The following is a 14,376-nucleotide window of genomic DNA, read 5'->3' as shown; positions in this document are numbered from 1 at the left end:
CAGGTATAGCTTTCATATACTGCTATTTCACATATAAAATGAAGTAGGATGAATTTAGTGATAAAATATATGATTCTTTTCCCCATAAATTTGATATCGTTAAACATGACTAAAAATAAAATCCCAGCGTTCACATTTTTCCCTTCTAGTCACAATGCTAGTGAATTGTCCTAGGCTTGCAGAATCATCTATTCAGAGCCAGAAAAGCAAAATTAACATAGCATAAGAGAAAATCAATAATTTCTCAGTTTCTCATCATTGCTACCCCCTCCCAAAAGCTCTTCCCTATAAGCATCAATAACTGTAGCAGCAAAAATTATCATAGGCTATCTGGAACAGATCTACTATGGTCCCCAAACCACATGGAATCTATTGTGTAGTTAATTACCTGGGGAGACTATTTTTTTTTTCTAAGCCCATACCAGCTATTTCTTTTAATCAGAAAAGTAAAGCTAGACTTGTCTTGTCTTTGACATTCAAAATATTTGCAAATATCAAAAAGACATCTCCATGAAAACAACAACATTGAAAGGCTAGGAAAGGCAAAATGGCCAAGAAGAATGTAATTTTTTGAGACCAGTTTCTGAATACTATTACCAATTAGACCTATATAATATGGTAGTCACTGGCTGCATGTAGTCAGTGAGCACTTGAAATGTAGCTAGTCTAAATCTTGAGATGTATTGTAAGTATAAAATACACATCAATTCTGAAGACTTAATAAAGATATTATGAAATATTGCAATAACACTTAAAAATATTAATTATATGTTGAAATGGTCATCTCTTGGGTATACTGAGTCACATATACTATTAAAATTAATTTCATCTGTTTCTTTTCATTTTTAATGTCGCTGATAAAATATTATAATTGCATATGTAACTTGCCTTTGTGGCTTACATTATATTTCTATTGGACAGGAATGATTTAGACAATAATCACTTTAATATGTAATAAACCTTGAGAAAAATTCTACCATTTGATCATCTGGCTTAGAATTTGTAAAAACTTTGCCATATACTATGAAACAATCTTAAAAGCATATTTCCTACTGAAGATCAGGTAGTTTTCCATATTGTAATGAGTGTTTGGAGTGTAAACAATGACAAAAAAGGGGCTTTTGGTGGGAAAAAAAAAAACAAAAAACAACCAACAAAACAAAAACTAACTATGGGCTTGAGCTAACTCTAGTTTGATTTTTTTCTGATTTCCAGACCCAATAAATAATCTGACCTCATGAGGAAAAGCTCTTCTTTTCTGCATGGAGTTCCAAGAACAAATAGTTCAAGAATTGTGAATAGATGTTAACAAGCAAATGGGCCTTTCTAAGAGATGTGAAGCCCTGCCCAGGTAAACAGCCAAAAAAGTAAGGGTGAGTGAGATAAGTAATTTAGTAATTCCTAAGGGTTTACAGTCTCATCTTCTCTCCCTCTCTACTTCCTTCCCATCACTTCCCCTCTCCTTCCTAGCTTGAGCCAGTGTTGACTCCCACTTTCTCTGCTGTTGGTTATTTTGTCCATTTCTTCCTCCTCTTCTAATTCCTGCTGGCATCTTGCTCAACCTTTCTCCTTTCTCCTTTCTTCCTTTTCCCATTTAATTTTTTTTTTTAAATTATGATACATAGTCATAAAAAGGAAAAAAAAAAAAACCAAAACATTCAAATACATGAAAGTTCTTTTTACTTCCACAGGGCCCTTTACAGGGTAGGGTTTTTAATTGTTTTTGTTTGGTCCTTCAGGGTTAGTTAACTCTCACTGGGGCTCTCCCTCTGGCCTAGACCAATATGGTTCAAGAAGAAATCTTCATTTAGAATCACCTAAGCAGATTCCTAGGCCCTAACTACCCAGATCCAAAATCAGATTCTTTGGGCTGTAATCAGCAGTCTTAGGAACACAGGTTAGCAAAATAGACTATCCATAATTCTTGACATTGATATGTTCTACATATATCTAATTTATCAAAAGAACTTACTGAAAAGTACATTCATTTTTTTATTGGTTTGTTTGTTTTTAATGACAGCTTCTGGGAAAGAAAGGAAGTTCAACTATTAGCTTTAGTAGTTGACAATAAAAAAGTTGAGAAAACAGGCCCAGATTAATCAGCAAATGTTATCAAGGCAATGTTTACCAGAATTCCTTTGAGATTGCATTAAATTTATTTAAGATTGCTAGTATGGGTTTCTTATATTCAGAGTAGTTTAATAAAGAAAGCTGATAGTCATTTCTGAAAAAAACATCATCCTTCAACTCAATTCAATTTGTATGAATGGGACCTATACTTCTACATACTGCTCAAAGTGACTATGCAATTCAAGAATCTCAGTACTGGTTGAATATCAAAATGGCTTTTGGTGAAGTAAAACTTTTTGAAAAGCATTAAATCTAGTGTTGCTTTTACCTAACACTCTCTTCAATTGGGGGTAGATTTTCACGATCTATGTTATACTCTTAAGCAATTTATAGTTGACTTTTAGGAATCAGTGTGTTAATAAAGTAGACCAAAACCCAGGCAATTCTATTTACAATTAGGATAATGAATCAAAATGTGTGCTTTTGATGTTCCAAAACTTTGAACTCACAGAGCTTTGATAAAATGTTAATAAACATATTTTTACTATTACAAACAGCCTCTCAATCCCCAGGAAATTAAGCCAAGGGAATGTATTTCTGGTCTAGATTAGGCAATACTTTTATTTAAAAACTAATGAAATAATTTTATTTAAAAGAATAATTGTCAGAAGTTCATTTTATATAGAATGTTTAGATTATCAATAATAAATTTATGTCAAAACATAAACACACAAATAGAATAACTACCAGTCATACCTTATTATGTGTCTGAGTCTGTCCAACCAGTATGAGGATGTTGGATGAGATGATAGACAGGCAGAAGTTAATTAGAATTATAGATCTTTCAGAGCGTATGTACCTAGCCAGAAAGAGAGAGAGAGAGAGTGTCCAACTTTAAAATTCAACAGAAAGATGAAGAATTCCATATTATGCAAATTGGTAAAATTCATCCAGAAAAGGAATCACTAAAATATATCCTTTATAGAAGAAAATATATGAATTTTTTTAATAAAGATTATTCTTAGAGACTCAATTTTATAGTGACATGGCATGTTCTAGAGTCCTTTAGGATAATTTTATTTTCTTTCAACATTAGTATGAACAACATGGCATTTCTGAAAGAGTCAAGGTTGTACATCTGCTATCAATATAATACTTTTTACTAAAAATATAAAATTTCTTGGAAATACAATTACTATAATTACCATTATATATATGTTTATTATCATATAAAAATCAATAGAAACCAAAAGGAAAAATCCCACACAGATTCTCATGTATCTCTTTGTATACTAGAAAGCAACCATTACTTCCACGAAACCATGAACACTCATCCACCATTTCAAACACTCAAATATTTTTAAATAATTTATTACTCTTTATATTATTATTTTCCTAACAAACTGCTCCAAAAAAAAAAGGAAAGAAAAAAAAATGAATCTCATTTCCAAAAATTAGTCCAACCCACAAATGATAATTCATTAGGCTGGAAAATTACTTGGTGTCTGCCATATTTTATCCTTATGAATAAGTGTTTATATACAGTCTGCTATATAATTTTTAAGTGCATCAAGAATGTAAGCTATTGAGACAACTGCTCAGAATCCAATGTTCTACCAGTTGTTTACCCTGAAAGGGTAACAGTGATTTTGTTTTACTGTACCCTGTGGTAAATCACTGACTGACAGTAACAAAAAGACATACTTGTACTTGCTGTGTATTTGAGACTGTTCAATTTGTATTAGTACATGGAATCACTTTCCACAGCAGGCGTGTGTTTACTGTGCAGTGTTAGGTGGGGTGCCAGAGATCTGGAGGCATTCTTTGGAAAATAAAATCTATCAAAGTTCTTTCTCTATATCTGCCTTTGAAGAATATTTAGAGAGAAGTCCCACATTCCATCACATATTTGAGAAGACAAAGCAAAACAAAAACAGGAGTAAGAATAAAATACAAAAAGCTATTTCTTATTACAAAAAATTTTCCTTTCTTCACAAAACAGATCCAAATAGGAATAACCTAGGTCAATTCTCAATACAAAATGCCCTCAAGAGTTGCTTAACCTTGTCCCTGCATCATCAGTATCTAAAAATATAATAAACCACACACTGGGAAGCTAAAGACATCATCAAATATTAAGTTGTTTCTTCTTTTGTGAGTGGGAGATGTAACAAAAAGTTGAAGGGCTGCACAAAATTGACCCTTTATATGATATTAGTGGTTTCATGACAGCACAAGCACACAAATAACATTATTAAAAGGGTTTCAGTGACATCATTTTGCTCTGTAAATAGGAAAATCTTGGTGATAAAAGACCCAGACTAACCACCCTGAAGAATCTTTAGATATTTCTACTGTTCATTTATATTGAGTGAGATTATTGCCTTAAAATTTTCTATTAAATGTCTCAACTTCCAAAACTTTTTATAAACATATTTGAAGTTTTAAACAAAATTTGTAAATGCATCATTTCAGTACATAGATTAAAAAGATATGTTCAGTTGCTCTTTTATGTAATAATATAACGCTACAGACATATTTGTAGATGAAGAGGACATAACTTAGTGTATTAGCTTTTTGATGAACATTTCTAATGAACTATAAGAGACATTAACAATTTTCAAAATACTACATTATATATAAAATAATTCTGATGTTCATACATTTTATAAATCAGAAAATTTTAAAATTTAAACTTTTTTTTTCATTTTTAAAAATTCAGTCAGCCAACATATATTACAATTCTCATATGGTTTCACTCATTTGTGGAAAATTTAAACTTTTTAATTAGAAAAAAGTCAGTAGGATCCTAACATGAGTATTACCATAGAGTAATACCATACACTAATGTTACAAGATAAATTTTATGTTTATAAGATTTATTAAATTCATCATGCTACATGATTCACTTAATAATTTAGGAATCTTGGAACCTCTATAAAATTATTAATATTACTTCAATTCTTCTATTTATATGGAATGAGTTAATTAGACACTAAATACTAGGAATCAGAATTTATGCTGTTTCTTGGTACTCTCTTCTACACCTCTCAGTTTCACATACTAACAGAGCCTTTCAGATGTTTGGATAATTCTTAGAAGACTATTAAGTGATTTCCCTGGATTTTCTGGATTAAAGAAAAGTTTATTATGAACTAATTAATTTTGTGCTTCCTTATATATCATTTATACTGGCAGTGTTTGTGCTACTGATAGCTATAGGTATTTAGGGATGAAAAAAAGGTAAAATTGGTACCTGAATCCTAAGTATTAAGAAATGGAACTTAGTTGTAATTACTTCAGTGAGTATGAATTATGACTATTGAGATTATTTAATATCCTGGCCATTAAACACTGCCTCATTTCCCAAAAAGTGCAGTTTAGCCAGTTGTGGGAGACAAAGTTGTCTTCTTCCTAGCCTTTGTCCATTTTACTCTTCCAATACCAGGGCAATGTCTACTTGACTGACCCCGTAAGCCTGGATTCCATTATTTATAATGCCATGCATAGACCAAACATTTCTTTCATTTCATGAGATTGGTCATATTTTTTCAGATTTTCAGAGAACCTTTATTATGTTCCTGTGTCAGTGGAACAAGAATGTGTACATATTTTTGTTTGAAGCATGAAAATTTTAATATCCTTGACAATTTAATATCTGGGTAATTAATTCTTATCCTCAAAAGAGTGAACAATATAATAGACAACATTTTTTTTTGAAAGGATGTTAAATAAAATGACCTTTCCTTATTAAATTATAATTACTTCTTCAACTGAGTTGTTTTTTAACTTAAGTAACAGTAAAACACAAGGACTAGCTACTTTTACAATTTTAATATTGCAAATATTCAGGAAATAATATATAATTGTCCATTTACTAATATAACCATTTTGAAACATTTTTAATAATCAAGATGTCTATAAAAATGTTTCATACTTAATAGTATTTATTATTTTAAAATATTTTACTTATTTATTCATGAGAGACACAGAGAGAGAGAGAGAAAGAGGCAGAGACACAGGCAGAAGGAGAAGCAGGCTCCATGCAGGGAGCCCGACATGGGACTCCTAGGACTTGATCCCAGGTCTTCAGGATCACGCCCTGGGCCAAAGGCAGTGCTAAACCGCTGAGCCGCCCAGGCTGCCCACACACTTAATATTTTTTAAATCCAACAGGAAGTTTGGCCATTTGGTTATGTACTGTTTATCAATATGTGAGTAGATATTATAAAATGTCTAAAATATACAGGTCTAATTTTTATTCATAGAAGGAATCTTAGAGAAATACTAAATTTTCATATACCACTCAAGCAGATGCAATTTCAAACATTGTAGAACAAAGTTTTTCAATCATATCCCCTTGCTTATGTATTTTTTACTTCTTTAACCAATTTGTCCAAATCTGATGTTTTTGGAAATATTCAACCAAGAGGTCTTTCCAATAGCATTGTGGTATTATGTTAATGCATTAATAATATGAAGATTTACTCATTGTCTGTGATATACTGAAAGCATGTGTTTAAATTCTTAAATTTAAAGCTTAAAACTTAAGAGTTTGGAGACCATATGTCTATAACAGAGAAATTACTATGTACCAATTAAACTCTCAAACTCAATAGAAATTGGGATAAATAAAACAGACTGAACTTGGGGAGATAAGAATACCATGTTTGAGAGTAAGCAACTTGTTGAAAGCTACCATCATTTGAATTGGGAAGAAAAGTGTGTGTGTTTTGTTTATTTTCTCATCATACAAGAAAATTAGGTAATTTTATTATTATTACTATTATATTATTGAGTTCATTTATTCTAGTTCAATCACAGCAATTATAACTTTGTTCTAAGAATACTTCTTTTAGTAAATTAAAAAGAAAAGAGATACAATGATTATCATATTGCCAGATTTAATCTGAATAAGAGTATCCCATTTGAAGTGCATTATTTGATTACATACCTCCATAATGCTGCATAGACAACTGCGAGGGTGATCAAGGCCAAGCAAGAAAGGCCACTGCCTACTATTAGGGTAACTGAAGGTGTACCAGAGGATTCCATGATCTGTAAATTAAGCAAAAGAAACACAAAAAGGAGAGATGATTTTTTATAAATGAAAATAACTTCTAAACTCAGCAAAACTAACCTAATACTCAAAACAGCCAATATAGTTGTTATAGTTACCAGATAATTACCCAGTAACCACTTTGTTCATATATTCTCAACCTCTAAAATGACTAATTCTGGCTCCCCCCCCTCTCTCCCACTGTGAAGTAATAAAGGCCTTAGAGTTTTAAATGCTTGATTATGGCATATTACCCACTATGGCTTTCTACAATAAATAACTGAACCTAAAACTTGGTGAATATTCACATCTTAAATTTTCTTTATCTTAAATTTGAAGCAGCATTCATTTTTTTTCAACAACTATAGTCCAGTTATGTCACAGTATGCTTTTTGGTAAAATTTACTTCGATCTTTCCATTTATAACTCATTGTTACCCCAACCTGGTACCTAGATACTGAAAAATTTTCAAACTTTTTGACTTTTGACAACTTTTTCTAAGTCAAGTATTCTCTTATTTAATTTTACTTGCTTGGCCTGTAAGGCTATAGAAGAAAATAAAATTTCAAATGCAAGAACTTCCAACATATTTTGTGGGTTTTTTTTCTATTAACAAAATATGCAGAGATAATTTTCACAATACCAGTATCAGTCCCTAAATACATGACCTTGACAAATAAGCCTTATATATTTTAAGACAAATATAAAGATTATAAGCAGTCACTGATTTGAGAGGTTTCTTTCTTTAGACACTAACATGATACTAACTAATGAGATCTGTTGTTTTTCTTATTTTTAATATTGGAAGTTTGAAGAAATACACTTTAACATCAAGTGTATTCCAATCCTTAGGTAAGCACATTAAATTATATTATGTATTTTTGTCAACAAAATAAGTAAGAAGAGTGAGGCATATTTAGGCCAAATTTAGACAGAAAGTCACATTCATCTTAATAATTATTTTTCAGCATTTCAATTTTTTTGGAAATAATTTTTCAAAATAGAGTTGATGAGGATATTATTTTTCTTTTAGACAGTTTATGCAGCTGTTTATATCAGAAACTAGTTTTTTTTTTTTTTTACAAGCTTAGACACTTTTAAGGAATGATTTTACAGTTTCAGGCAGCCCGTGCTTTCATGAAAACTTCATTTGTTTTTTTTTTTTTAATAAATATCCAAGGACACCCCCAGAAAACCTGTACTGAAAATATCCAATGCAGATATGCAATATGTTTGGCTTATAGTGTCTGGGGTCTTCATTCTACTACCAACAGTATTCTCACAAATTCCCCGGACCACCTTTTCAGTTCTAAAATAAAGGTTAACTTTGCAATTATTTTTATTTGAAAGTTTGTAGCATATTAGTAATATGATGGAGTACATCCTCAAAACTATACTGCAGAAATTTCAAGTTAGAAGACATAAAATTGAGTAGAATTTAGTTATAGCACACCAACTAGAATTCATTTTACCAAGCTACTGTAGCTAAGGAGGAGACGAACCCAATTTTGCCACCCTGCAACATTTTCCATTTCCCCTTTTAAAATGCAGTTCCCTGGAGAAACACTCTCCACAATGTCCCTGCCTTTGCATTAAAGCCTTGTTTTCCCTTTGTTACTTACTATTTCTCTAGGTTGCTGAGCCAAAATGGCGAAGGTAGAGAGACGATCACATAAGCATTTCGTATGGGATGCATCGGTAAGCACAGTTTTACATCCCTGGGTGGACCACGTTCCCAAAGACTCGTTCCTGCAAAGGGGGGGGTGGGGGGGAGATCGGGATAAATACGCCTGACGGCCAAATCCGTAAAGAAGAAAATGCAGTTTAATTGAGAGAATCGTCTACTGTAATTCCCGTTCAGGAAAAAAAAAAATCTACTTGTTGTTGAACAGAACGTAATTTAGATGCATCTCCAGTAATGCAAAGCGAGAGTGTTTGGAAAAAGCAAGCAGGCGGGTGCAGCGTGCAAAGAGCTGTCCAGCGCCGGAGGTGCTGAAACCAGGACTAGCTCTGTCCAGCCCTCTGCGAGGAACAGCAGCGGCGGTGGCAGCACGAGCAGCCGCCAGAGCGTTGGCAGCCACTTCCTATGCTCATCGGATCGTTTCAAACACTCAGAGTGTAAAGAGGCTTTTCAGATTTTCATACCAGCTCTGATTCTCGTCCTGTATTTTTGGATCGTGAATGCTGGCTTTTAAAATGCGGATTTCTCTGAAAAGCCTGCCTAAAAGGTTATATAGCTTGGGTTGGGTGATAGGATCTTTTCCGCTGCTGGTTAGGGATTTTTCCTCCCTTTAGAATTAGCTGCTGTGAAAATTTCACCCTGGAAACGGGAAGCAGCAGCAGCGGCATCAGCTGGTTACGACTCTCATTGCTTTTGCCTGGTATCCAGGGGAGGGGTAGGTTTCAGACATAAGCTTCCCACTCCACACTTCATTCAGCCCAACACGCCTCTGAAGCCCTTGACATTTCTTCCCCTGACCTGCCTCTCTGCCCTGGAGTAGAAACATTTAAGCTAACATCAAGTCTCCTAGAACATTTGGAAGAATAATCCTACCCCAAAGTCCAGTACGAAGGGGGAAAGAAGGGCCTGCTTCAATTTTCTCTTTGGTATTGCCATTCAAAATTCTAAAGCATATGGTTTATTTCCCACCCCAGCAGAACAATAAAAATGGTATCAACCTACGCTTTCTCAGTAGGGGGGTAAGAGAGGGGAGAACCCTTCCACCCTCACTGAACTACTCTACAGGAAGAGGAAGAAAAGAAAAAAAAAAAAAGCTAGAGAGTTCGACCAATCAACTTTATTATCATTACACGTGTTATATACTGAATGCACCAATTTTCTCCTCCCCTCCCCCAAGTATGGAAACTCTCCAACTAGCAAAACCTATGTATGTGTGTGTTTTAATTCTGGACCACATTATTATCTGCATTAAAAATTACTCTAAAATTTGAGCAAACAACACATAATTTTGAATGTGGTGCTTTTGATTTCACCTACTCCATCCTTGAATGCCTAAAGCTATTGGGTTAAATATGCATGCAGTCTATTTCTGAGAGATTTCAATGAGAGAGGCTTCTCTGTGACAGTTGGACTTCCAAGCTGAGCTACAGAATATAATTCACACTATCCTTTTTGATATCTGGAAGCAATCTTCTTAATATATATGACTTTTTATTATTAGTATTCATCACTCAGTACTCTTAATTACAAATTCTTTTAAGAAGGAATACACTGTATTTGAGAAGGACAACATACAAAATTTAACTAAGTTCACCCAAATACTTTTAAGTATTACCAAATCAAAATTAGGAGGTCCCTTTTCTTTCTCATAATGTCATGCAGCCATATCAAATTTAAAAATATATATCAGTTATACCTTTAACCAACTGCAACAGTATTAAGTTCCAAATCTACCTAACCATAGCAGCATTCAATTTATTTCATTAGCTGTCTGTCTCTTATCTTCTTGAGACAAACAGTTAAGGCCAAATGAAAAACATTTAACTTAGTTGATAAAAGTTTAAAGAAAGATATAGTTAAGAGAACCTAACATGTTTTAAAGCATAACGTCTGCATTATTCATCCTGGATGGCAGCTCTCCTTTGATGCAGTATGTTTCCAAGGGGGAGTCTAGTGCTTAAACTTTCCACATTATGTAGCTATGATCAATAAAACAATCTAAGTCTTAATAAGGAAAAAAATACTTTACTGTAAGACTTCCTATGAGACAAATTTATATATTTGTATCCAGTTAATTAAGAAAATGTTAGCATCACTAAACTTTGGCTGTCAGATATTAAGTCTATGTTCAATATAATGGTGCTGGACTCTGAAGATCATGTAGATTTGACATGACATCTTTAGAAAAGTAGGTCAATTTATTTTGTTTGTTCAAGATTGCATTTCTGACCTGACCCAGCTCAGGCAAAATTGGAAAATGACACCAGTCTACATCAGCCCAAGTATGAAATACTTCAAATCTTACTGGGCCCCTTTTCATGTGCACCTTCCTTAGGCTACACAGCCTGTGTCCCTACCTTTCTTTGGAATTATTATCTCTTTGTTGATTTTATCTGATTAAACTAATAAATAATATGAGTGATTGAGTATAGTGTGATGTACTCTTCTCAGTTTAAAACAAGAACTAAAACAAAAAATAATGCATCTGATAGGAGAACATCAGAATTTGGAGCATTTGAGTAGTAGAGTAAAATCTTGAATGGTAAGAGGATAGCTACCAACTTCTGCATTTGGTCACTCCCAAGAGCTGAACAATAAACATGATGCCATTCTCATGTTATATTTTATTTTGTTTCATAAAACCCCTTAATATTTTAAAACCATATAAGCTCTAATAAGTTAGTTTCTAAATCACAAGCATACATGTCATTATTACAAGACCTATAGTATGTGTCATCTGTATTTTCGAATACTTCATAACTTATTCCTACTGTACAAAATTCTTTGAAAGCATGGTACACATGTCTGATTGATTTCAGGGAGATCTTGTAAAGCAAACTCATATTTGGTAGAGCTAATGTGAAGCAAAAAGCTTTCCCAGTCCCCAAAGAACAAAGTTTTCAAACATGTGGATTATTCCAGCAGTCATATTATTCTTTCAATGTCATAGTTTTTTTCATGCTATGATTAATGGTATATCTATGAATTACTTTTAATTATTAAGTCTAGGTTGTCATCAATAAGGCAAACATATACAATGAAATATGTATGAATACTAAAGATATAATAGACTGACAATGTCAGAAAAGAACACAAAATAATGATACAGACATACATGTTATAGTGAAAATCACATATTTCTTTTTCACGATGTCTTTCCTGGGCATTAAAATTTATTTCAAATAGTTTTCAAAAATAACTAGGCCTGCAGAAATTCCATACAGCCAGCACATTCTTTGTGGGTTACACCTACATTCACCCATGTTAGCTGTTAGCTGTCATCTGTACCTCTTCTCCTTCTTCCTATTATTAGGCTGGCTAAAAGAAGAAGAATCTGCCTGTCCCAAGTATTCAAAAGTACATACGCACAAGCACAGAATTTTGTGAAAATATAAGACACAAAATCTATTACATTATAGTTTAATATTTATTTGAAGCCTTTCCCCAATTTCCTAACAGTCTACCTAGTTTCTTTTGGATCTGAGTATATCATTGGATTCCTGATTTCATGGGAGCTATAAATAATATAGAATATGATTTTATTCTCTAGTATTTAAGACTACAGAAAAAATTATCTGTTCTCTTTGACAAAAAGTTGTTTGGTAAAGCCTGATAGCATAAACTTACGCATCTCAAAACTGTTCCAAGAAATCAAACTTTATCTTTTGAAATATCAATACAACTCGACTTTTCACTTGAATAATTCTTTTATAAAACTGTCTATCCTGCTTTATAATAAATCAATGTGCAAAGTATTTATTAAGAATAAGTTATACACTTTAGGGGGGTTTATTATCTCTTAAGATATTAATGGTTCATTTATTCAAAATCAAAATAACTACAATGGCAATTCAAAAATTCACACACAATTTCTGAGTACACTATTCTTATGATGTATATATCCTGAAAGAAAGTAATTTCTTCCCATAATAATAGTTATTAATTTCTAAAAATTAGGTGAATCTATATTATTTTTAATGTCTAGATTATATCCATGTAAATGATGTGTATATGGCTCTTGGTGTAAATTATTCCCACAGTAAATTTTGGAGTACAAATGAGCAAATGTTCTCAATTTTGAGTTGAAATAGTATTTGAGAGTAATTTCTACTCTTTAGACATTGCAAATATTGAAAATATTGTTCTAGCAACTGTTACTATGTCAAAAGAGTGAATAAAAAATTAGAAAGTTTTGCTAGATATAACCTTAGTGAGTACCTAGCCCATCAGTTTTCTACGCTTGATTACATTAAGATTACCTAGACACCTTTAAAAATTAAGCCCCAGGGTGGGTCCTGGGCATTATTACTTTGCTAACACTCCACAGATGATTCTAGTGTGCAGTCAGTGTTAAGAACCACTGATCCATCCCAACTACTTAGTTTTATAGATAAGAAAAGTGAATTATGGTGAATTTAGGAAACTTGTTTTAAGTCAGAGTGAGAAGCAAAATTGAGTTCCTCACTTCCATACTAAAAGTTTGTAAGACTAAATTTTAATTGCAATCTCTTTTAAAACAGAATGTAACATGTCCTATGAAGTTATAAGTTATATATAAATACACTTGCAAAATAATTTACACTTGTAACCATTGTGGCTCTAGTGTCAGAGTTTTAACAAACTGAGTTATCAATGGATAAAGTTAGCAGAAGGCAGGTAGATTGTCATACTCTATGGCATATATCTTATATTTAAGTAATATATTCTATGATACATTAAAGAAAAACATTGATTTTTATACCAATTTTTCATGACATAAAACATATCCTGTATCTGTAGTGAGTTCATTTACTGTTTGGGGTGATACAAAACCTTAAATTCCAAATTCTGAACACATAATACGGTGTAAAAGTTGTAAATTATTTTTTCCTTTTAAAAATTATATTCTCTTTACTGGGATTCAGTGGAAGATTTGTTATTCAAAATTATGTTTATATCAATCATAATGATGACTGTATATAGTCACAATTATACTATTGTGTATGTATACATGTAACAATAAATAAAGAGTAACGCCACATAAAGTATATATATTTCATTCAAAGGGATAAAATTAAGGAGCAGTTATTTTGCTACCACCAGAAAGAGCAGTTATCATACACTGTGCTGGGCCTAGAATTAACAGTGACCCCTCTATACCAAAACACTAGATTTCTAATTTGTTATAGAGAAATGAAGTAATTCCAAGAATATTCTATATTTAGATCTTCCCTCACAATCCTCTGTGTCTATTAATGCTTCCCATACAACACTAGAATATTAGTTGATAAATTCATCTCACTTTCTTTAGTTATAAATTAAACTCTCCATGCCATACTAGAATCTCAGTATTTTTTGAAAACTGTATCTTTTTGCTTTTAAATCTCTGCCATGTGGCTTTTCACTTAGTAGGGACTAAATGATGTTTGTTTAGTTAATTTAATGATTATTTACATTTCAAGAAATGACTGTTAGTACTGCTGGATCCAGACAAATTGTCTTAGCTCTAATTCATTTGTTGTTCTTCAGCATATAGTGGAAATGTAATCTGAAGAGTATCAATGGAACTAAACAGGGTCATCTATTT

At 32.4% G+C, this 14,376-nt stretch overlaps 1 protein-coding gene across 4 annotated transcripts in view; it reads right to left on the bottom strand.

Moving 5' to 3' along the window:
* ADGRB3 (adhesion G protein-coupled receptor B3) overlaps positions 1 to 14,376 on the bottom strand; it is a 711,230-nt gene that overhangs the window by 148,040 nt on the left and 548,814 nt on the right. For all 4 annotated transcript variants that reach the window (XM_038554438.1, XM_038554440.1, XM_038554441.1 and 1 more), the window contains 3 exons: positions 8,752 to 8,878; positions 7,025 to 7,128; positions 2,827 to 2,929 (listed from right to left, as the gene is read on the bottom strand). In XM_038554438.1, coding sequence (XP_038410366.1) covers positions 2,827 to 2,929; positions 7,025 to 7,128; positions 8,752 to 8,878 — 334 coding nt within the window. The remainder of the gene's footprint in view (positions 1 to 2,826; positions 2,930 to 7,024; positions 7,129 to 8,751; positions 8,879 to 14,376) is intronic.

This window comes from Canis lupus, chromosome 12, assembly GCF_011100685.1.
Source record: "Canis lupus familiaris isolate Mischka breed German Shepherd chromosome 12, alternate assembly UU_Cfam_GSD_1.0, whole genome shotgun sequence".
NCBI lineage: Eukaryota > Metazoa > Chordata > Mammalia > Carnivora > Canidae > Canis > Canis lupus.
This window is presented reverse-complemented; position numbering and strand designations above follow the sequence as displayed.